The sequence below is a fragment of the Pseudopipra pipra genome, chromosome 1 (genome assembly GCF_036250125.1).
Source record: "Pseudopipra pipra isolate bDixPip1 chromosome 1, bDixPip1.hap1, whole genome shotgun sequence".
Taxonomy (NCBI): domain Eukaryota; kingdom Metazoa; phylum Chordata; class Aves; order Passeriformes; family Pipridae; genus Pseudopipra; species Pseudopipra pipra.
In genome coordinates this window covers 107,660,411-107,683,663 of record NC_087549.1, presented here as the reverse complement: position 1 = coordinate 107,683,663, position 23,253 = coordinate 107,660,411, and the positions used below count along the sequence as shown (strand labels likewise).

The 23,253-nt window shown below is 42.2% G+C and overlaps 1 protein-coding gene across 1 annotated transcript in view; it reads right to left on the bottom strand.

The window, feature by feature from the left end:
* The window catches only part of AOAH (acyloxyacyl hydrolase), a 79,283-nt gene extending 60,071 nt beyond the window's left edge, over window positions 1–19,212 (bottom strand). The window contains exons 1-3 of the mRNA XM_064670095.1: window positions 18,998–19,212; window positions 18,455–18,609; window positions 4,880–4,975 (exon numbers count right to left, since the gene is read on the bottom strand). Coding sequence (XP_064526165.1) covers window positions 4,880–4,975; window positions 18,455–18,609; window positions 18,998–19,122 — 376 coding nt within the window. The 5' untranslated portion in view covers window positions 19,123–19,212. The remainder of the gene's footprint in view (window positions 1–4,879; window positions 4,976–18,454; window positions 18,610–18,997) is intronic.
* Window positions 19,213–23,253: the final 4,041 nt, after the last annotated feature.

Sequence of the window (23,253 nt, the reverse complement as noted above, 5' to 3'; positions counted from 1 at the left end):
AGAGGAAGGCATGTGACTCTATGACCTCAGTGTAGCACCAAAAAACGGAAAACCTGAATTTTTAACCTTGCCTAAAACCCTTCTCTCACTTTAGGCAAGCCACATGATAAAGACTAGAATAGATAATCAGCATTTGTTAAATGTTCTGAGTATGGTATCATGGAAAAGTCAAAAGAAATAATGTATGCCACAGCATGTCCTAAGAAGTTTAAACAAACAGCTCAGTAGGTTTGCAAGAAGAAAGAAAACAAATACATAAATCAAAGACCAGAGAGTGGTGTTGGGCTAGAACTGCCTGGGAGCTTCCTGATTTGAGAAAATAGGTTTTGTGTAGAGCAGGAGTTGTGCAAGAGTAACTGCATCCAAAGAAATATTTGACATTTTTTGTTTGGCTTTCTTTCACGGTCTGCAGATGTGTTCCTTTTTGGGATGCTGGCTTAGTTGATTTTCTTTAATCTGGGTGAAGCATACCCTCCATAAGACAGTTCATTAGTGATTTCTTTAAGGCACTGTTTTAAAAAAAGGTGGTCCCTGCACCTGAGCAAAGACACTGTGGGAGAGATTGGAGTTTGAATCAAAAAAGGGCATGATGGTAGCACTGGTCTGACAGTTCCCATGAAGGAAAACTTCGTGTTTCTCGGCCTGAACAGGCTAGAGATGGTTAACTATGCAAAGGAGGTGTCAGCCTTGTTTTGGCAGGGTTAGTGTTGTGAAATGTCAAAAGATGCAGGTTCATGTAAGTGCTGTGACAATAAACTTGCAGCTCCTCAAATTTCTGAGAGCTGTCATTTTTCTCTTGGACCTCCATTACTCAGACAGACTTGGGGAAGAAAGCACAGTGTGTCCTCATCTTTCCCAAAGAAAGGTATAGCAACCCCCAAAGGAGTCACTTCCCTCCAGCTCTGGGCTATATATTCAATTTTAACCAGCTGGACATGGCCAGGGCTGGGAGTCTGCTGCATACAAGGTGGGTAGGTTTGCTCCAAGGGGGGTACAAAACCTTGTGGCAGTGACTCCATTGGTGGCCATGGATGTGCTCTTTCTCCCACAGCTGCTCTCCTGCCAGGACTGCAAGCACCTTGACTGGCAACCTGTGACTGCAAAAGGAGGACTGGGGCCAGAAAGGCATACCAGGGAACAAAGAGATAATTTTCCCAACACTCTCCTACTCATATGGTGTTGCAGGCAGCTTCTGTAACTATGAGAGCTGATATTTCTTATCCCATGACAGGTGTTTTATTTCTATCAAGTTACTAGCTTAATTTCTTTACCTCCTTTGTCACATAACTCCTCTCTATTGGCTCTTTAGAAGCAATCTGCAAGTAAGAATTGGTCTCCTGACTAGAATTAGATTTTATTCTTGTTCACCTAAAAGGACCTTGCAGACATCAATAACCCTGAGTTTGGTATCACAGCTGATTAGAATACCCTCTGATGAGGCTTGCCAGTGGGGCACCTGGCTCCCTATAGCAGCCTGCAGGCAAAGGTGGCTGGCTTCCCCAACACCTCCCTGATGCATCACGGATGATGGTCTCCTTGTGATTTTCCCAGACCAGCTGGTTTCCACAATGTTTCTGGCCCTGGAAGAGCCAGCTGGCTACTGTAACCTGTACTGGTGGCTCTGAGGAGAGAAGAATTTGGCTGCCCGCCAAGTCGGGGGAGCTGATGTGGGGGTTTTGCTGGTCACACTGATTTCTAGGTGCTGGTTTCCTTATGCGTTTAGGAAGCTTGACATGTAACTACCCCATGGCATAACAAATGATGAGAGGTAAAAAGAATAGTAATAATGTTAAATTGTAGTTGAGCACATAGAGTCCTCTTGGAAGATTCAGATGCCATTCAGGCTTTAGCTTCCAGCAAAACAGACCAAAGCCACAGGCAGTGTTTACAGGACTGCCCTAGGAGCCAGCCAGCCTGCATTCATGTGTTAACAAAGGTCCAGCTCTGATAAAACACATGAGCAGAGGACATTGAAGAGAGGAATCTGTGAGGAAGAACCTGTGTAAGTCAGAAGGGAGGGAGAGAAAAAGTGATGAATAACTGTGAACGTTCAGGGGCAAGAAAATGGTGCCTCAGAGCTTTTTGGATTTTTTTACTTTTGTAGATTTTAGAAGTACTTTTGTAGTAAATGTAGATTTTAATGTAGGTGTATTATATCCCTTACCCTGTAGCATAATAGTTACACATACCCAACCCTGTTACCGCATTTCATATCAATCCCTCTAAATTCTGTTAGTGTGTTTAGTCTTCTTTTCAAGGTAGAATTGTAGAAAAGCACTCTAGGCCTGGACCAGAAGATATCACACAGATGTAGCGACCTTCAATCCCAGAACTTTGGAGGAGCTCCAAGGACTATACATGCTGTGAAGAAGATGAAGATGAGGAAGAAGGGGTCCCAAACATCCCCAGACCTAATTCCCAAAGGCGTGTGTCAGTGGGCAGAACTGGGCAGAACCGGGAGTGGACAGATCTGGGATTGAATGGACCTTATAAAATCATACAACCACTGGTCTGGGTGTGGGCATGTCACGTGTATTCCCCTGGCCTGAGGCCTAATTAAAGGACCCACTCTTTTTATCTTATCTTATACGCTAAATTGGCCTGGAGTCTTTTTCTTCACAGTCTCTTAAGGCAAAAAAAGAGCTTAAACCAAATTAAATGCTGGAAAATTTAGAGAAAATATAGAGTGTACTTGCTTTTGCCCTGTTTCGCATAAAAGAGATTCCCCTAAAAAGTGCCTTATTCTCACGTAAGAACAATTTGGAAGGTTTTCCTCTATATCTTGATAGTCCTAGAAACACAGATTCTGGCTGAATCCCAGAGGATAAATATTTGCAAGAAAGATGCTGTTATCCTGTTGCCATTTGCACTTGAGCTCTAAGGTGTTTACACAGCAGTGGCCAACACAGAGGCAGAGCATGACTCAGAGCCAATGGTGAAGGCAAAGGGTCTCAAAGCACATTTCAGGTATCAGACACCTCAATTTCATCAAGCAGTCAGTCAGTAACCAGGTAAACATATATTCTTGCTAACATCTCTTAACACTGTAAATACTGCACATTCTCCCAGACCTGGCCTTTGCATCTGCTCAAGAGCCTTCTTCACTAGTGACATTACTAGTCTTATTTTCATAGTTTTATTGGCCACATTGCTTGAATCGCACATATTGCAAATATTTCCATACAAATGAGGATGTGGTTCCATTTTCTACATAGCCTAGGGGATTAAGTGGGATTGACAGGTACTGAGAATTTTACTATCTTTTTCTCTGTCTTTTGTTCTTGAACATCATATAATTTTACTGAAGGCTTGTAATCAGAATTATAGGAGGTCCTTAAAAAAACCCACATGAATTCTTATTCCCTTTTTGGCCCTAGGAAAAACCCCACTGCCATTAATTTGTTGTTGTTATTCTTGCAATTGATTATAGGCATGCACATAATAATGAATTGCTTCTATAAGTGAAATGCATGACCTGCTTTAGTAGGTTTGCTCCTCATGAGCATCCAAAGCTTTTCTACTGTTTCAAGCAGCAAGAAGCTGTTATTTCCCACTGGCCTGCAGTGTTCATCCCCCAGGAGAGGATAAAGTGGGTTACACTGTAGCTCCCACACAATCTATAGGATTTTTCATTCCTTTCAAGTTCAGGGTCAGTTATTTTCTATTGGGTGTATCCATGCATCTCATAGAAGGTAACTGGATTATGCAGATTTAACTAAAGGGATAATAGGATTTTATGTGTGTAAAGAATGGCAGCTGAAAAGAAATATCTTGACATGTCAGCAGAACAAGGTCCACTGAGCGAATCGTGAACACAGAGCTAGTATGTCACAATTTAAAGAAGAAAATTGTAGTTTAATAGCAGGATCAGTGTTTGTAATTGTAACTTCATGGTTATGTGCCTGTAATTTAAAACACTGAGGATATGACTTATGGAATAGAAATCAGATAAGCGTCATTCTATCAATGAATGAATCCTAGCAATTAGCTCCCTGCCCCATTCCACTTGGAAATCCTCACTTGGAAAGGAGGAAATTAATATTCTACACATATCTCCTAACTAGGGTTTATGGAGCAAGATGGTTTCTCAAAGATATAATTCGTGAAGTCCTATAGAAATTACTTTTTAATGAAGAATCCTAAGCCATCTTTTTTACATTCATAATGTTAAAAAGATATCATGAATGTGAGATCTAGTTACTTAAACAGTTATGGGATTGGTCTGTGAGGCACAAAGCTATTGTGGCATTCAAACTGCTCTCTATTTAGGAGTGTGCATGTGGACAGCTAAGCTCCTTTGGGCAGACAAAATACGGGGCAGAAAAACGGGACTCTTACATATAATCATAAGGAATAACTATTGCTTTTGAAATTTGTATCACCAGTTACATTTCAATAGCTTTTCTGCGCATACCAAATCCTCACATCACACCTGTCAACCTCATCTCATTTTTAAAATTTTACAGTAGCAGCTTCCTATATCCACTGAAAACATTTTCAGCTTCACAGTTGCTAAGAAGACCCTTATCAACAAGATGAGTAGTTGGGCATACAGTGAGTCTATTCTTAAGCAACTAACAAAGAGACAAAGGGGAGAAAAAGAAAGGAAAGGGGTCTGCATATGTTGGTGCTCAGATATGTGTGGGTTTAATACAGCCCCATATATTCTAACTTTGGGACAAAATCCCGTCCCTGAAACCAAGCAAAGCCACGCCACTGACTTTCCTGTAAATAGCAACTTTCTATCTCCTAGCTACATACGTTTGAGACGCTGCATGAGAAGTGGATAAAGTTTTTTCAGACTTCACATGAGAATTTTTAATTAACAGAGAAATACAGCAGCACCAGCATAACATATGGCACATTACTTGGTACTTACCAGGTATGTAGTTGCACAGTCTCTCCACGGCTGCCTTTACTGTACTGTTGTGCCATTGTGCAAGTTGTTCAATTACAGACACCACAAGCACGCATCCTTCAAACAAACAAACAAAGAGAGTGAATACGGTTGTCTGTGAGGTGTGACGAAGTGCCCTGTGCCACAGAAATATTTCAGGCATCATTGGGCATTTTATTTCTTGAAATGCTCCATGGCAGATAAATGTTCAAGAAGAAAAATGTCTGTGAATTCCTGTCTTGATTCAAACCCTGTAAGTTATTACAGGGAGGATGTGGATACCAGGGGAACACATAGAACAGCCTGACTTTTACTATATAGTGCTTCTGGAAAAATTACTCCATTCTTTCAAGGCTGAAAATCAAGGAGTCAGGGGGATAGCCACTGTTTCGACTGCCTGCTTGGCCACCTGCTTTCTCGTTATTTCTCACAAGAAAAAAGTCATGGGTCTGTACTTGATAGGACTTTTATACCTCTCCATACAAGCCACACAGAGAGATACCAAACCTGAAAAACAAACGGTTGTGACGACCTACAGAAGAGACATCACACTGCAGATGTGTGTTCTGACCATGACCAAAGCATCCATGGCATCATTTCTTCACAGACTTTACTCTGAAGCTCAGCACTGCTCAGTACACACACAGGCTTGCTGGTCCCATTTGTTAAAGACAAAATGTCTTCAGAGTTCATTCTGTGGTTGGAAAGAAACCACTTCCTTTGACCTATAAAGCTGGTTATTTCTCATCACTAATCTGGGTGTGAACAGGGCTACAGCCTAGTTGCTTCTTGGACTTCCTGTGGCTGAGACTCACAAAATTGTACACTAGTGAAGCACTTCTTGAGATGTGCAGCACTTTTCCTGCTGTTCTGGGGATGAAGTAGGTTCAATGTGATCCCCACTCAACAGCCATTCAAAATCCACATGATGAGCATTCATTTCAAGTCAATTTTAAATTGCTGTAAGTCAACATTGCGCTTTCTCTGCAGTGGCTTCACTGTTTTATGAGGAACACAGCTTTGGTGATGCAAAGTCTTCCCACTGTAGTCAGACCTGGCAGCCAGAGTGAAGTCCCTGCCTAGGCTCAAAGCCTAAAAGGAGAAAGAAAGGAGGGTATCCCAGGCAGACAGTAGACAAGGAGCCAGGATGCCAGTTTCCAGCAGCCTGGATAAAGATTTCTCTTTGAGATCCCTGTAGCTGAACCCTACTTCCTCTCCTCTTCAAGAAATCCAAGCTCTCAGACTTGCTCTGACACAGTCTAGAAATGGAGGTGAGCTGCAGCAATTTGATGTGGCTGCAGATTCACCTTTTTCTGAAGCTCGAGAGCTTTAATGTTCAGGTTTTCAGACTGGCACAACTCTTCAAAGTGAGCTTTAAATTCCACCCAAGCACCTATGCGCTATTAAATCAAAGTGCTGTTTTTCAACATAAATAACTTTGATGCTTCTATGGATCAAGTAGCAAGTAAAAGAGGAGGTAGTACAATTGGAACTTGCTGTAAGGCCAGTATTTTGAGTCTTCTATTACTTCTTCTATTCCAAATACAGTAATCCAGTGGAAATTACAGTGAACTTGTCACCTCCTTTGCACGGATAAAAGCCCACTTCTCCATACTTATTAAATAAAATGCTCACTCAAGATCTTCTGCAGAATGATTTATAGAGCATGCTAAGAGCCATTACCTCTAGTCAGACTAAAAGGATTGGAGATTAAATGAAGACAGATACTACCAAGGAAAAAAACCTAAAGCGGGACATTCTTCCCTCTCCCCCTCCCTCTTTCCCCTATCCTTCCAAATAACCAGAGGCTAGCTAGCCCAAGGAATTAACAGCTCATTAAAAACACAATAGCTCGTAAAGAAAAAAAATGAGTAGAATAATAAAGACACAAACTAAAGTAAAGGGAACATCCAAAATGAAGGATAAAGCATGCTCTGGACTTGGGCTCAAAGAACACACCAGGACCATTTGAACCAGATTTAACCACTAGCAGGGGCCTTATAACAGCCTTATCATAGAATCACAAAGTGTTTTGGGCTGGGTCGGACCTTCAAAATGCATCTAGTCCAAACCCTGCAATGAGCAGGAATAGCTTCAACTAGACCAGGTGGCTCAGAGCCCCATTGAACCTGACTCTGAATGTTGCCAGGGCTGGGGCATCCATCACGTCTCTGGGCAACCTGTGTCAGTGTTTTACTGCCCTCATTGTAAAAAACTCCTTCCTTATATCTAATCTAACCAAAACCTATTTTAGTTTAAAACCATTACCCCTGAGACAGAAAACAGACCCTGGGTCCTTTGCCGGGGTAGCATGGGCACAGCCATGCCGGACTGATCCATCCTTTAGCACAGAGATGGCAGTGCACATCCTCAAGACACACTGTAACACATCTAAAAGGCATTACATAGCTTAGTTCTTATAAAACTATATTATTAACATACATGTGCAACCTACAGACAAAAAAACCCTACCCTTCCCCTGACTTCTGTGTTTTATTTATGAGGATAGAAGCTCAGAAAACTACCTAAATGATGACTTGATCACAAAAACACACATTCTTTCTGTGCCTTCCTTTCTACTCATACCGAGGTCAGGTGTTCATCTAACAATCTTGATGTCTAGAAGTCAAAAAGACAAAAAGGAGTCCAAGAAGAAAGACAGGAAAGAGCTATCCCTCTGATATTTTCCAAGGTGCACAGCTTTTGTTTTTTTCTCATTCTTTTGCACCACGAGCTTGAGGAATCCACAGAATCATAGAATTGTTTAGGTTGGAGCTGACAATCTCACCTACTGCAGCAGAGAGAAGTATCTCTCGTTTTGCCTGTGCTGTGTAATGCAGTGCTCCTGCACTTCCATTCGAGGTCTGCAGAAAAAGGGGCTTATGGACAAACAGCTCAACATCCGAAGAGTTGGGCTGAGAATAAAAATACCCTTGGTGCTTCCATTTTCTGTGCTATACAAGACACTGAAGATGTGAGTTTCTATCTCATGTTTGTCAAAGTACCACAGAGGGAGTGAGAAACAAAAAAGCTATTTTTGGTTCAGCTCTGCCAAACAGAAATAGAATTCTTAATCACAAACACAATCATGGGGGTAACACTACTCTAGGAGCACTCTCCTGGCAATTAAATGAAAATTTTTTCAATCGATTAAGTCAGATAGACACCTTTGTGTCTATTGAACCAGGCCTGAAGGGAAATCTGCTTCACACGAGGATTAACAGAGCCATCACTGAATTTGTGCAGTACTTAATGCAGTACCTCAGGCTACTAGAAGCTATATGAATATAAATAACAATAATAATAGCCTGACTACTAGGGAAAAACCCACAGAGCTGAACTTCAGAATGTTTGCTCTCATAAACTTGTTTTCACTATCACAGAGAGGATGTTTCTGTTCACACTGTTATACCCTCCCCACCTCAGGCACCCACAGACCACGCCTTGATTATTCAAATGCTCTCCCAGTCAAATGCATTTATTCCACGCAAAATGCTTACTTTGTGGGACAAGCTGATAAAGAAAGTCTTGACTGATTTTAAAAAGGGTCTGCAGTTCTAGATGGGACATCATCAGGCACCGCGGCTGAAGTCTCTGGACCTGAATTTGGGTAGTGGGAAAGGTGCTCCCTGGGAACACATGCCATCAACACAAGCCATTGGCTCATCTGCTCTGTTTTCCCTATCGACCAGGTCTTTTATCAACTGCCCTTGGCCCACCTCTCTTTACTCCCTGTGGTCTGCTGACATCTCTTATCACCTTGCCATGAGCTCTGCCAAAGACCTTCATTTAGAGTGATGTCATTAGGAGAAGCTTTTGGGTTGGAGATTGTAAATTACTCGGGGAAAAAGACTGAACTCTGTGCAGAGGGAGGAGGAATGTCTAGGGGTCACTATGGTCTGGGGAGCCTAACCCACCCAGACTCCCCATTTTTTTGTTTTTTAAAAACATGCCACCCCAGTAATTCAGATTTATGCTCTGGGAGAACCTATCTCTGGTGATGGGCTGAACTTCAAGAGGTTAGTGTTTACATATTCAAGATAATCCAGACTATCCTCACTCCTACTACAAACCTGCTCTCCTTTTAATCCAATATATTATCTTCCTCTGAATTTAGTGTCAGGAAAAGAAATGGTAAGCAGTTATCCTAGCCTTTAATGGGTCTTAATTTTGCTGGCCAAAAATGCAAAATAATTAGTTAGCTAAAAAGGGCAAGGGGAAATCAGATATCTTCGACTGTAGAAATTTAACTGATTTAATTACTTATGATATGTGCACTAATACAAACTTTTAAGTGTTCTGGCATCAGTAGAAAAGTATGTCCTGATCTGGCCAGTCATTAGCAACTATTGCTTGCTTTTAATTTACTTGCTATTTAGATGTGATTTATCTCTCATCATGAGCTGGGTGCATATAAGCCAATGTAAATAGGCTTCATCATTAAAAAAGCTCTAATTTTTTTTTAAAGTTGCATAAGATTTTCTTTAGAAACAAGTTTCAATAAATTGACTCTGCTGTCTCACTTCAATAATAGGTTTCAATACCCTGACAGGCTGAAGAATGTTTTCTCTGGAAGAACTTCACTGGCATTAAAATACCCACCAGCCATTAGAAACTAGACTCTGGTATTAATAAAATGCCTGTCTCTTTTAGCGATAGTTTGTGCCATCTGCTATTAATTTCTGAAGAGATAAGACAAGTCCATAACCATTTTGCTCAGCAGCAGCAAGGTGAAAACTCACACATCAGGAAGTACTTCTCTCCATGTATTTGAAAGTAGTGTGTAATAATAAAATGACATTTCCAATAAGCTCAGGGGAAAAAAAATCATACCCCAATAATAAAATCAAAGCTAGAGAAATTAATTTCTTAGCTGTGAAGCCTCTAGCAGTTTGAGCAGACTATTTAACTTAATCCACTTCTGCTGCACAAGTTTGAAAGGCTCTATAATTAGAATTATACCTAGGGATGTCAAAAAATGTCTGGATAGTGTAAGCTGCCTCTCTAAGTTTCAGATTTGTAGGTCTATTTGTCTGAGTAAAACTCTGTTAAATTGGATTTCTGGCACCTGACACATCCTCCTTTGCCATCCTTTGCTCACATTTCTGGGTACTGGACTTCTTTCTCACCTGTCCAGCCATATCACTGTTCCTTAGCCATAAATTAAACGTACCCACAGAGCAAAAGGAGGATATAAGTCCACAAAAGCAGCCTTGAACACAAATAGCTCTCTGCAAACCCTGCCAGCCAGCTCACTCCCAGTGAAGCAGGAGCTGGAGCCTTGTTTGGTGAAGCGACAAACCTTTGCCTCAAAAATCTGTCTGCAGCAGCCAGCCTCTGTGTAAATGAACCCATCTATCACATTCCTGGTTTTGTACAGAAGATGAAGGCTTTCCCAAAACACGATCCTAAGCTCCAAAGCATCTCAAAGCCTACAGGTGAGGAGACCCAAGAGCCTGTCTATAAAAGGCAGTATTGCTACTCCTCATGCAGATGCTGTTATACAGGTATAAAATCTCCTCTATCTAAATTCATGTAATCCAGTTCCAGTTCAACCTGGAACAAGACATTCTTGTTTGAAATAAAAGCATTCATATGGGGAACTAGGAAGAAGTAAGGTTTTCTCCTCTGAGATGGGGACATCCATGTGGGTATTTTTGATGCAGGCAGACCATGCAAAGTTACAATACAGGAATGATTTTTTTTTCATAGAATTATAGAATGGTTTGGGTTGGAAGGGACCTCAAAGATCATCTAGTTATCCATCCCATGGGCAGGGACACTTTCCACTAGATCAGATTGCTCAAAGCCCCATCCAGCCTGGCCTTTAACAGTGCCAGGGTTGGCACATCCAGAGCTTCTCAAGGGCAACCTGTTCCAGCATCTCACTCATTATATATTCCTTTCCTAATAGTTCCCAATACCCATTTTGCCTTCTTGCACTGCTTTTCAGCACTGAGCTGATACTTTCAAAGAACAGCCCTCAAGATTTCACTCCAGCTTGGAAATATTCAGCTCAAATGACTTAACTGTATATGCAAAGTTAGGACAGTTTTCTTACAGCCAGAAGATTTGTTTCTTTGAAAGATAATTTAGAAATGGATCTGAGTAATAAAGTCTTTTAACTCAGATTTTGTTTCCTATTTCATTTACAGTACCAATGCATTTTACAGAGATATTGAAATGATGGAATATAATTAGAGGTATCCATTCAAACATACTGGCATATACAAGACACTTTCGCCCTTAATTTGCTAAGTGTTATAAAATATCCTGGAAATACTAAATGATACACTATTAACAAACCTGTCACTGGGTATTAAATTACATATAGTATATTGGCTAAAGATATTTTTAAAATATTAATAGCAATATAACAGTATTTTGAGTACATTTGTAACAAAATCAGTAACAAAACCAGCAAACCCTGGAATACCAGTTATCATTTCTGTTGCACGTGCAGTAGCAGTGAGCCACCTCAGACACCCTAACTTTAGAGCCCTATTCATTCACTACTGATTTCTTAAGACACCCAATAAGGACTCTGATACTATGGCAGTGCCGAAAATTCAGTTTCCATCTAGTGGAAGACACTAGTACCATACTTGCCAACCAAACATATTCCAAATGTTTCCTGTATTACACTTTAAAGAGCCCTATTTAAAAAAAATCTATAACCCCAGGCATTTCCAATAGAAATGTTTTCTGTATTAATTAATAGGAAAAAAACCCCATGTTTGCATGTGCGCCGTGAGCATATTTATCTTTTCCAAATCAAGAAAGGATATTGAAAATTTACTGAAGCCCGATTGCTGGCAGGGGAAGTTAATGTGAATGGATAACTTCATCCTTGTCACAAAGGTTTGACCATTTTAAGACTCTGAATGCACGAAACTTGTTTCAGATATACAGTTCCTAAAACCAGTAAAAGTGATTGCCTTAAACATAAGCAGAAGTTCTCTCTAAGGGTTAACATATGAACAAGAATGAGAGGCACACACGTGGCAATCAGCACCCAAATAGACCATCAATAAATAAGACTATTAAAGAAAACTTATACTGAAGGCAAGCATAAGTAATGTAAAATGTACATGACTACCCATATCTACAAATGCATACAGATGTGACTGTGTATTTACACACACATAGATGTAGATGTGTTGGTGTGCTGAGCATACCTTTTTATTGTGGTCAATAGATATATTTACATGTTACAGTCATAAACTTTCAGTAAGAGTTGGGGTGATTCTGGAAATGATGTTTTTACTGAATAGTAGCTTTAGTATCTCTACTGTATTTACTACTCCCATGTCTGTTCATTTCTATCTAAAGTATAAACCTAGGAAAAAAATGTTATGATCAAATTTAGTATTTCTTGTTGACTAACAGGCCAAATTTTGCCGCTGAGTAAATTGAGCAATGTTGGTGAACTGAACAGAGGTGCGGCTTGGCAGTGGTTTAGCTGTAATCAAAGTCAATTCCCAGCCTTTCAGAGTAAAATACATTGTGGTGCTACACTGATACTGGGCATGGCCTTTTTACAGAACTCATTGAGCTGTAAATTATACGTTCTGTCATGGTGCCTCCCCAGACAATATGTGCACAGCCACTTTGTCTGAGCACAGTTGTTAAAAGCCTCCAACTCCATTTGGCATGTTCCATTGTGTGAAGTTATCAGGAGCTCCAGACGCCACCAATCCTGCTGCCACTCTGCGGGGCATATTTCATCCCTGCACTCATGCACAGCTAGACAGAGGCAAACTGGTGAGGACAATGACAACCAAGCAAATCAACACAGGTAGAGGTCAGCGTTTTACACTGCTGGTAGCTTGGAAACATCTGTTCTTTAATGTAATCAGAGCTGAAAATATGTTTTAAAAACATGCTTCTTCATACACTAGGAATTATGTGCTCCTGGCTGAATGGAAGTGCTGACCTGCAAAGGTTGCTGAGAATGGCATTATATTGAGCACAAAGATGGGGAAATTTGCTTCCCTGGCTGTTGACCCACAGGATCTCTGCTCACTAGCAAAGAAGATGGACAGCGTTGCTGTCTGGTTGTATTGAGCGCTCCCTGACTAATCACCTCGCTCCAAAAAGGGCAACCAAAGTTAACGGTCAATAGAGCAGGGCAGTTGACTTCTGGGAAGAAAACAAATAAATGCTGCTATTTGCAAATGGTTCTCGCAGTCACAGCACCGAACCTCTGAAACACTGAAAGAAGTCCTCTTACACAACCTCTGCTCTAGCAGTTGATCTGTGCCATCTAGGCCATTCTGAAGGGACAGGCTAGACACAGTCTGCAAAAATCTCTAATGAGGTCTTCTACAGATTTCTCAGGAACTAACGACTGTGCTCACTTATTACTGACCTTGGAAAATCTTCTTCCTAACCCGAATGTCCCCACTGGTACCCATTTCTGTTATTTCTTGCCATAGGTGTTATGAACCTTGAGAATGGAGCACCCTTTTAATGTTTTCAAGGACAGACATGTTTTTCTCAAGTTTGTCTTCTCTAGACTAATTAACTCTAATTTATTCACTCGTTCTTTATAGCTTATGCTTGTTTTTCTCTGAAACCTCCTGTCACTCTGCATCATTCTTGATGCACAGCCCCAAAAGGCAAGGCAGAAATTCCTCTGAGCTTTGTCAATGCTGAGAAAGGTAACGGGTTACTTCACATCTTGCAAGCTATCTTCTGTTCTCGCGTCTTGGTGCTCGCCAAGCATGTGTGTGCTTCATGACAGCATGCCAACATTGTGCCACCACAAGCCCAGATGATCTTCCCTAGGGATGCTACCCACCTGGTTTGGCCTCATCTGCTACGTGTCATGGACTATTTCTACTGAAGTGCCTTCAACATTCCCATATTGAAATAACTTTTTCAAGTCCAAGTACTCCAAGTTGTCAAGATTGTTTTAATTTAATTCATCCCTTCATTGTACTTGCAAACAATTTCAGCTGTATATGAGCTGCTAGTTTAATAGCACAAATTTCATTATCTTGGCTAGTGAAAATATGGAAAGAGAAGTCCAAGAAAGACGTAATTTTGTATATCCTTTTGCTTAGGGAGTGAGCCACTTGTAAATACTCTCTAAACAAGGCTACCCATCAGTTTTGTCCTGCCCTGTAGAAGCTTAATCAATGCCACATGTCTCTCAGCCATAAGATTAGTGCTGAGGTAGTGCCAAAGGTCTTACTAGAGTCCAGCTATAATATCTACTGCTTCCTCTGTGTCTACACACCATTACACCATTGGCAAAGAAAATTAGATTGATCTGACATTATTTTTGAAAGGTGCTTTTAAAATGTTTTATTAACTATTTCATGATTTTTCTAGGAATTGATGCTTAAGTGACTAATCTACCATTCCCCAAATTTCTTCTTCACTATGTTGCAGAGAGATGAATACAGCGGTTCCCTTCTGTCTTTCAGTGTCTCCCCCAGTTTCTGCGTCCTCCAGGACAGCTTCTACCTTTCCTGAGGTTGCTTCAGACACCTCTGGATGAAGTCAGCTTTGCTAGAGTACAGAACAATTTGCAAAAACCCCGAAAGGGCTCTGCTGTAATTTAGGGTGGTAGGCAGTAGGGAATAAAAACTTTCAAAATTAGAAGAAAAATTTTAAGAAATGTAGAAAAATAAAGAACATGATCTCAGGTATGATGAAACATCAACACCAGTGTCAGCAGTTACCAGTGTTATTGTACTGTCTTTGGGTACCCTAACATTAAGTAAAACTTTGCTTGCCCTGTGAAATGGGCAGTTTTTCCTCATTTAACAGATGGGAAAGTCAGAGACCTCAGTATCTGAAGTGTTCATTCATGCTTAGTTTTTGAGAGAAAAATACACAGAATCTCTTTCTCAGGATGCCACACTGAAACTGTCAGGCTGCACTCAGCAAAAGGATTTCTAGGTCTCATCCTGAATAAACCTCTTAAGCCATACTGCCCATTAGTAACAAACAGAAAGGAAAGCCAGACCCAGCATCCAAACCAGTGCACAGAGCAAATCTCACTGCATTTACAGGAGATAAAACAGCTTCATGGGCTCTTGCAGTCCCTTCCAACTCGGCATATTCTGTGATTCTATGATTCTATGTAGAAAAAAATTACAAAAGCCCTTTTTTCTTCCATAGGGAAAAACCAGAAGAATATATCACATGTTAAGTGTGCAAAAGGCCAAGAGGGAGGGCCTGAGCTGATTTCACACAAAAAGGGTGGCATTTTTCCAGCCTGGGGAGACAGGAAACACTGATGGAGAACAGAGAATGTCACATGTTGGGAAAGTTTTTCTCGTGACAAGGCCAAAGGAAGACCATTTATTTGGTTGTGGTTAGAAACTGCTATAGACCAGTTATCTTAGAACTGCTTAGGTATACTACATTTGATCCTGTGGCTGGGAGGATTATTGCTGTGTGCTTTTCCCCTCTTTGCCATAACTCTAAAAGGCAGCAGTACTAAACCCTTTTTTAGGTGGGAACACTACAGTTGCTTTATTTGCACACCATGTCAATTATAAAAAGACTTTCCCTGAATGAAGCAGCCACGTTTTTTAAGAAAATGCAGAAAAAAATTGGCATGACCTTTTTTACAGTTCCCGAGGATGATTAAAACTTTTGTCTAATGTTTTCTAATATGAGTTTGCTGCAAAAGAGTCATCTTTTTTAGACAAGTGACAATCTGAAAACAGATGTGTTTTGACCAACCTCTCCCTATGAATTGTCTGAGTTGTTCAGCCTGCTGTGGCACCTCATCGGAGGCGTGCCCTCCTCTCCCCCTGCCATATTCTGTATCAGCATACAGGTGCTGACACAAAATACATTTCCCAGGATCTGCTAAGGGCAGGGAAGCCCCTTGAAGCATCCAACTGCTTTGCCAGTATGACCAGAATATACTGGCGCAGATGGTGGTGCCTACCCAGGGAATGCCACTAGCAAGGAGAACAGAAGGAGGAAGCAACCAAGTTGTACCACATTTAACAGAGGTACCAGAGATGCACTTTGCTCTTCTGTCATATCATTTCTACATATTTCTTCAAGAAGTGTGATAATTTCAGTGGAAAGGATTAATGGGAAATATTTTTGAGGTTTTGTTACTGGAAGAGCATCCATTTTCTGGCAGGATTTGGCTACTAACACAGCAATCCCGGTCATGCAGGTGGTACACAGGAGTGATTAGAAATGACTATTCAATGTGAAGTTACCTCATTTCCCTCAGAAAACAGGGGCAGATAACTTTGAAAGATTAGATACCTGACCACACATTTAACTTGCATGAAAACCCCCATTTCTTCAATAAAATCTCCCATACGTTTGGCAGCAGGCATTTCTCGCATCAAAAATTAGATTAGATATTAGGAAGAAATTCTTCACAGTGAGGGTGAGAGGGCACTGGAACAGGATGCCCCATCCCTGGCACTGTTCAAGGCCAGGCTGGATGTTGCTTTGAGCAACATGGTCTATAGGTCTATGGCAGGGGGGCTGGAACTATATGGTCTTTAAGGTCCCTTCCAACCCAAACCATTCCATGATTCTCTCTGATTCTATGAAAAATTCTGCCTTGATCTTTAAGGCCAAGAAGACACAGAGGAAGTTCTTATGGTTCTCTCCCATTACCTTCCAAGATGGCAAACCAGGGTCTGGGGTCGAGCTATTGGAAGGAAATCACAAGTTGATTCTGCTTAATTTCTGCTCCTGAGAGGGCTGCTCACTGAATTAGATGCAAGAACTGACTTTATTCCTGCTCCAAGCCATGGCAAGCACAACCATCACTTTCTCTGTGCTTTCTCTTTCCTGCTTGATATAATGAAGGGACACAGTAAGTGTTTTCAAGTGTTTAGTTGAAAGAGCAGCTAATCAGTAAAAGCCCAGTGGCAGACATCTGGGCTAGCAGCCACCAGCCCTCCCTGCCAGGCCTGGCCCAGGCGCTTTTAACACTTGCTACACTTTGTTTTTATCTTGCAGTTTACAGAGGTGGGGCACAGTCTGTTTTGGTCCTGAGTTGAGCTCAGAAGGACGTTTTTAGCTGAAGGGACACTTCAGAGAGAGAAACTGGTGTGGAAGGCAGTGTTTTTCCTGTCCTCTTGCTGGAGACAAGAGCCAGGGACATGTTCAGTGATCCCAGCAATGGGGCTGATTCAGCTCTCATCCCTTTAGGAGGGAAAAAAGGACCTTGCATGAGGCAACTTCAATGTTATGTGCAGTCACTTTAGGAATTTAGAACTTTCCTGTGTCATCAAAATGGTAACACCCTAAAGATCTCACCATTAAACACCACTTCTCCCTCGCTCTGGCAGCTGCTCAGTCACAGCTTGCATGGCTGCCACTCCAAAAAAGGCCAGTCCCTGACAGTTATTTCTGCTTTTCACCACTTGTTCTCATATTCCGCCTGGTGGCTGAACCCCATCAGGGGCTGCACAAGCCTCACCACCCTGACTTCCACTTTGTTCCACTTTTGGTTCATCCTGCCTCCCTGGCACCAAAACTTTCAGGGGCACTGTGGATGGCTCAGAAGTGAGGTAAAAATCTGATTTTATCAAGCTTAGGAATATTATTTCTAATTATATTCCTTGAGCCATAGTGAAAAGAATTATTTCCTTCTGAAGGATGGAGGGTTGTGACAGGGTTTATGCTTACAGCACAAAACATGCCCGGGGAAACTAAAAGAATCATGGAATTATTTAGGCTGGAAAAGACCTCTAAAATCAATGAGTCCAACTGAAGACAAAATAAAGCATTTGATTGTAATGCATAGGACATACCCAACATTTCACATTAGCACACATAAAAAATATAAGATCCCACATCTCTCTAGATATACAGAGTCTCATGACAAGGGCATTTCTGATGCAGAGATACCCACAGTTTAAACTGACTCTAGTGTTACCAGTCTTCCTTTGGGAATCAGCCAGCTGAGGATACCCCCAGCTACAGATCTTGTGGATATCACCACAGTCACCGAAGTCACACTAGAAGGGTGTTGCCAACTTGCGTCACTTTAGTACAGGTCATGCAGATGCATGCACTCACAAAAAGGAAAGGAAATGTGAGGAAACAGCCTTTTCAACTTGGCTGTTCAGAGATGATCATCCAGACCACAAAGGTGTCTGTCCCAAATATGGACCAACCACTCTTAAGAAGAGTTTCCAAGGCAATGAAGACAATGGGGAGACTCTGGGCAAGTCTGAAGGAAACTGTGCCTTCCTGCAGTTAAGCAAAATGCATTGTGAACCCTAACAAACACAAGGACCTCACAACATCCTGTTTCCATGTACCAGACCTACAGACATTAAAACCAGCTTTTCAGTTACCATTGCTCACAGAGCAAAACCATGAACTTTGGGAAGCAGTCACTGAAAAACAAAATCATAAAATAACTCCAGACCCCACAATGGCCTTGCAAAATCTTCAGTGACTGTTTCACCAAAGACTACAAGTGTTTTGGAGTACAGCTGTTGAAATAGATAAAGGAGTGATTTATGACGTGCACAGCAATTCTCAGCTCGCCAGTGGAGTAACAAATGAACAAGTCCAGTAGGCAAACAAAACCTGGATACATACCAACGCAGGTCTGTCCTTTGTACAGCCCAATGGGGAGTGAAGGGGGTGGTGGTTCATTTTCATGGTGTAGAGGGGAGGAAGAGGCAGCCTTCAGCAGAAGCAAGAGCCAGAGGATGCAGAATAAATTAAGGAATGTTTGCCTAGGGCCCTTCATCCTAAGGAAGGAAAAACGGAAGAAATCAGGCAGGAAGGGAGCACGTGGACATGCTCAGAGAGCATCCTGCATTCCTACAGCTTGAGATGAAAGGAGACTTGCATGCCTCTGTAGCTGTAAGTGATACAGGGGCAGATGCCCAGGTAGGCATACAGATATCTGCCCTCCCACAAGGTGCATGGAGGATCCCGCACTCCCACATCGCAGGTGCTCTCCCAAACCCTGCTCTTTGCACAGCCCTCAGCTCCTCTCAGGCCCCGCCACCCACTAAATCCAGCAGATCCCACACACCCAGGCACCCCATGACCAGACTGCGATGACCCTATGGCCCGGGGCTGCTCTCCACACCCCCACGCGACCCCGCTGCCCCATGTGTAGCTCTTCCCAACCTGCTGGCCTGGGAGGACCAAGAGAGTTGGATGAACAGCTCTGGCTCAGCGCTCCTGTGTCTCCTGCAGTAGCAGCGGATGAGTAACGACCTTGAACCGCAGTAGTTGCCGGAGCCACTCAGCATTAATAATGCAAGACACTCCCCTGAATAACTAGTGTTGCAAAAAGAAAAAAAAAGGAAACCAACTCCACAAACCCTGCCCCCCTGCACCGTTTCTCCTCTGCCCTCCTCCGCAGACTAGAAAAAAATATCTCTCCGGCTGCTTGTGTAAGATTTTAGACCAGGGTTTCCGTTTAGGAGAACTGGGTGTGAAAAATGAGAAGCTGCTCAAGCCAGAGCAGCAGGGGCAGAAGGGACGGGGCTGCCACACTGGGGTTTTGCCAGGGCTTTAGTTCTGCTGGGACTGAGCCACGGGGATGGGAAACAGCTGCCAGTGTAAGGGCAGCACTGGGAGCTGAACCCCCGTTGTCATCAGCTTTGAGCACATTTGCTTGCAGCTCTCAGCTGCCTGCGAGGCTTGAGAAATCCCGAGCTGTTCCTACTTTGGCAGTCACAACAACCAAAGGTTTCCCTGACTCTCTTTTTTTTCCCAATCCCTCAGATAAGGCAGAAACCAGTTGTTCTCCAGCCTGAAGCAAAAGCAGAGAGTAAAACATTTTTAAATAACGTTGCTTCAGAGCTGGAACAAGTCCATACAGCTACATTCCAGACACTGTATGTCTTTTTGTATAACCCTGGGCAAGCCTCTTGCCCTCCCAGTGGGCCATGGGTACTTGTATTTCCTTTCCACTCCTTGCCTGCCTCTTTCAGAAATTATCAGGCTGTTAACACAGGTTGCTAAAGGACAATGAGTAACCTGTCTCACCTGCTATCCCTGCATACTCCCCAGGAATAGTTAAAGCAGACTTATAAATGATGTCATAAAAGGAGAACTAGAGGACCTAATAAAATTCCTGCCAATTCCTGCAGATCAACATGATCACATAGGTATCAGATCCACTTTAGTATTTCATACAGTTTTTGCAAACCACTTCTTTCCTTGGGAGCCTGACCTATGACTTTTTAAAGACAGTCCCAGAAAGTTTGCCTCAACTTTGATAAGCAGGATTTGCCTTGTGCTAATGATAATATAATCCAGTGGCTCTGGGGAAAAAAAAAAGACTTTAAAATCTTCAATGTGAATACAAATCACACCATATCTCCATTCTCTAAGTCAAGCTGCTGGCTTTCAAATATAAACTTTTCTTTGAAAAAAAGGAGAAAATAATTAAACCCAAAATAGAGGCAATAGCTGTTGCCTGAGTTTTGCAGAATTCTTCCTGCTTATCATTCTCCCTATAGCTAGCAATGCTTGTTTTCTTTTTTTTTAATAGCACATAAACAAAAATCATAGTGCGAAGTACCTTATCCATATGCCAATCCTACTGAAATCTGCAGGATGTTTTTCTTAATGCTGTAAAAACTTGCTATAAAAAGACACTGTGCTACAGCGACTGCAGCTCCATTAAACCCCTTTTTAACACACATATCACTTGGTTCCCAATGACACTTTGAAGTCCTTTAAAACCCTGCATATTGGCTCATGAGCACTTGCTGCAAAAGCAGAGTGCTAATAATAGGCAAGAAAAAAATCTTCCAAGCAGAGAGGTCCTCAGAATGGTTTCTGCTTTATATCTGTTGCAAAACACAAATCTAAACAACAGCACTTATAAAATATATAGTTAGATCACAAGCTGCTCCCAGGCATGTAAACCTACAAAGCATGTAGCTGAAGCCTATAATCGGCTCTGTTATTTTCTTTCATTTCAGGCTGTGGAAAGAGTGGTGAGATAACCCAGAATCGTGTGTAACACAGAGCTGGTTTGCACTGTACCTTATGCGTTAGCCAAGCTTATAAACCAATTAAAGAAAAACCCCAAAGCTTTTAAAATATGTGGTCTGGCCAGACAAATGAGGGATTTGCATGCTTAGATTTAGAGGCCAGCTGGGAAGATGGCACCCCCCGGTGTGAAATCTTTCTCCTTCCCACTCAAACCAGATAGCAAGGCCTGCCTTTTGCCAAGCAGGTTTTATATTACTTCCAAGTCCCTAAGACAGTGAGACCTAAAGCTGTCTTGGTACAGGAGTGAAGGAGCATTGCCTTTTAATCTTAGTAAGTGCATGGATGATGTTCATGGGAGGTAAAAGCCACATTATTTCTGTCCCAAAGTAAGGGATTTGAAAATAAATGCTTCTATTAGGTTGTGTACAACACCTAAGTCAGGGAAGCAGACCTGGGACAAGGGCGACTCAGGAGATGCTGCCTACCTAGAAATAAAGGGTACGGCAGCAGGAGCAATGGAAGAGCAGAGCTCTGCCCACTGCAAAGCATCAGGGCAGAGAGGTGATGCCTGGGGTGTTCCTTGCCTAAAAACATCTGGCAGAGTCACCCTACAGCTTGCAAGCATCTCTGTCTCCCCAGCTCTATTGTTTTTTTCATGTTTTCAACCTAGACTTGCAGCAGGTCCAGCCAGGAGGCAGAGGAGTGCAGTTCAGGTGGGGACCAGGTGCTCAGGGCTGTGCTGCAACATGACTCCGGGTGCCTGGGTGGGTGTCCTGGTGGGCCTGGTCAAGGCTGTGCCCCAGGGCCCTGACACTTGCCTTTGGGGACCATGAGAGCCAGGCAGGTACAGGAATGAACTCTGCAGAAATGCTTCTGGAAGTCCCACTAAGTACCTGCCTGCAGCATTACTCACCTAAATAGCATTGGGAATGTAATCAATATTTTGTCTCTCTCTGGGTCTCCATGTGTCTCTTTTGAAGAGGAAGCAAGGACTGTGTAGAACCAAAGGTGTGGTGAGAACACCACCTCTTGCAGATGGGAAACCCTCTTTGCTCCAGCAATGACCAACCTCCACAGACACACAGGTCATTCAGGCACTTCTATGCAGAAAATGTAGGGTCAGTTGAATTTTTTCAAGGTTGAATTTGGACTAATGATAACAAATACATAAATAAATACATGTGCACACATCCATGATATGCACTGGCCCTCACACTGTTGCTTCCTATCAGGGAAATGGGAGGGCCCACAGCTCCCTCCATTCAGCACACAGATGAGGAGAGATGTACGTTGCATCCTCTGTGGGGTTTTAGTAAGATGCTTCTCTGAAGGAAAGTCATATAGCTGTCTGCTATATTCTCTCAGGATGCTAGGACACACTGAGGAGCTTGCTCATCTCACTCAGCTTGATCCAGTCTATGTTTCCTGGGGAGTTTTACCACATGTGTGGGTCCACAGAGCTAAATGTCAGTCACCATATTCCCACATACAGATCAGTAGCAAGTGTGATGTGTGGAAGACACACCGCATAAGAGAGGGCTTTGGTTGGGGGTCACTGAAGGGCCTCCAGGGGTTAACGGACCATGATGTGCCCCATTCAGTAACTCCCAACTTGAGGTCTCCAGCCACACCCTAAAGCCTCTCTCAATTTAAGCAGAGCTGAGAGAAACTTGCACATGTGTGTGGCTGCCAAAAACGTGAGGCAAAGCAGACAAAACCAAGCCTGAATTTCGATAATGGCAGAGCGGACAGCGTCAGGGCACATACATAACTAGTGAAGAAATACAATCACCTAGACTAATCCCAGGAGTGTGATGGCTGGAGTTTGAAGGACCCACAACACTTCTCCATTTCTTGTGCTTCTATATTAGTTCCTGACATGGAATGTACATTGGCTTGGGTGGTTGTGCCAACAAACAAGTTAGGGGGCAGGTAAGGTTTCAGCCTCTATCTTTAATGCCCCTGATAGAGATACAGTGGAACTGATTTTGGGTGTCTGATTTCCTGAATAAGGTCTTAAACACAATTTAAGAATCACCCTTTCCCCATAGGGCACAATACACGATTGCCAGTAGAAGCGTGAAATGAGATACAAGGATGGAGTTATGCTAAACACTGCTTTCTGTAATGGGTCCCTAAAGACCTGTAATGTACACAGAAAATACATTGAAAAAAGCCATTGAAAAGAAAAAAGAATGGAAAATACTTCCAAGAAGCCCCAAAACAGGACAAGTAAGAATTGACATACCATCTGTCAGGATTAGGGACCATTTGATTGAAAAAAATAAAAATGACAGAGTCCTCTTATGAAAGGAGATCAGCTGGCAGTGTATATTTATCTATCTTATTCTGTCCAAGCCACTGCACATATTATTGCACTTTTTTTTTTTTACTTTTTGGTTAGATTTCTGTTACATATTGACTTTTAAGAT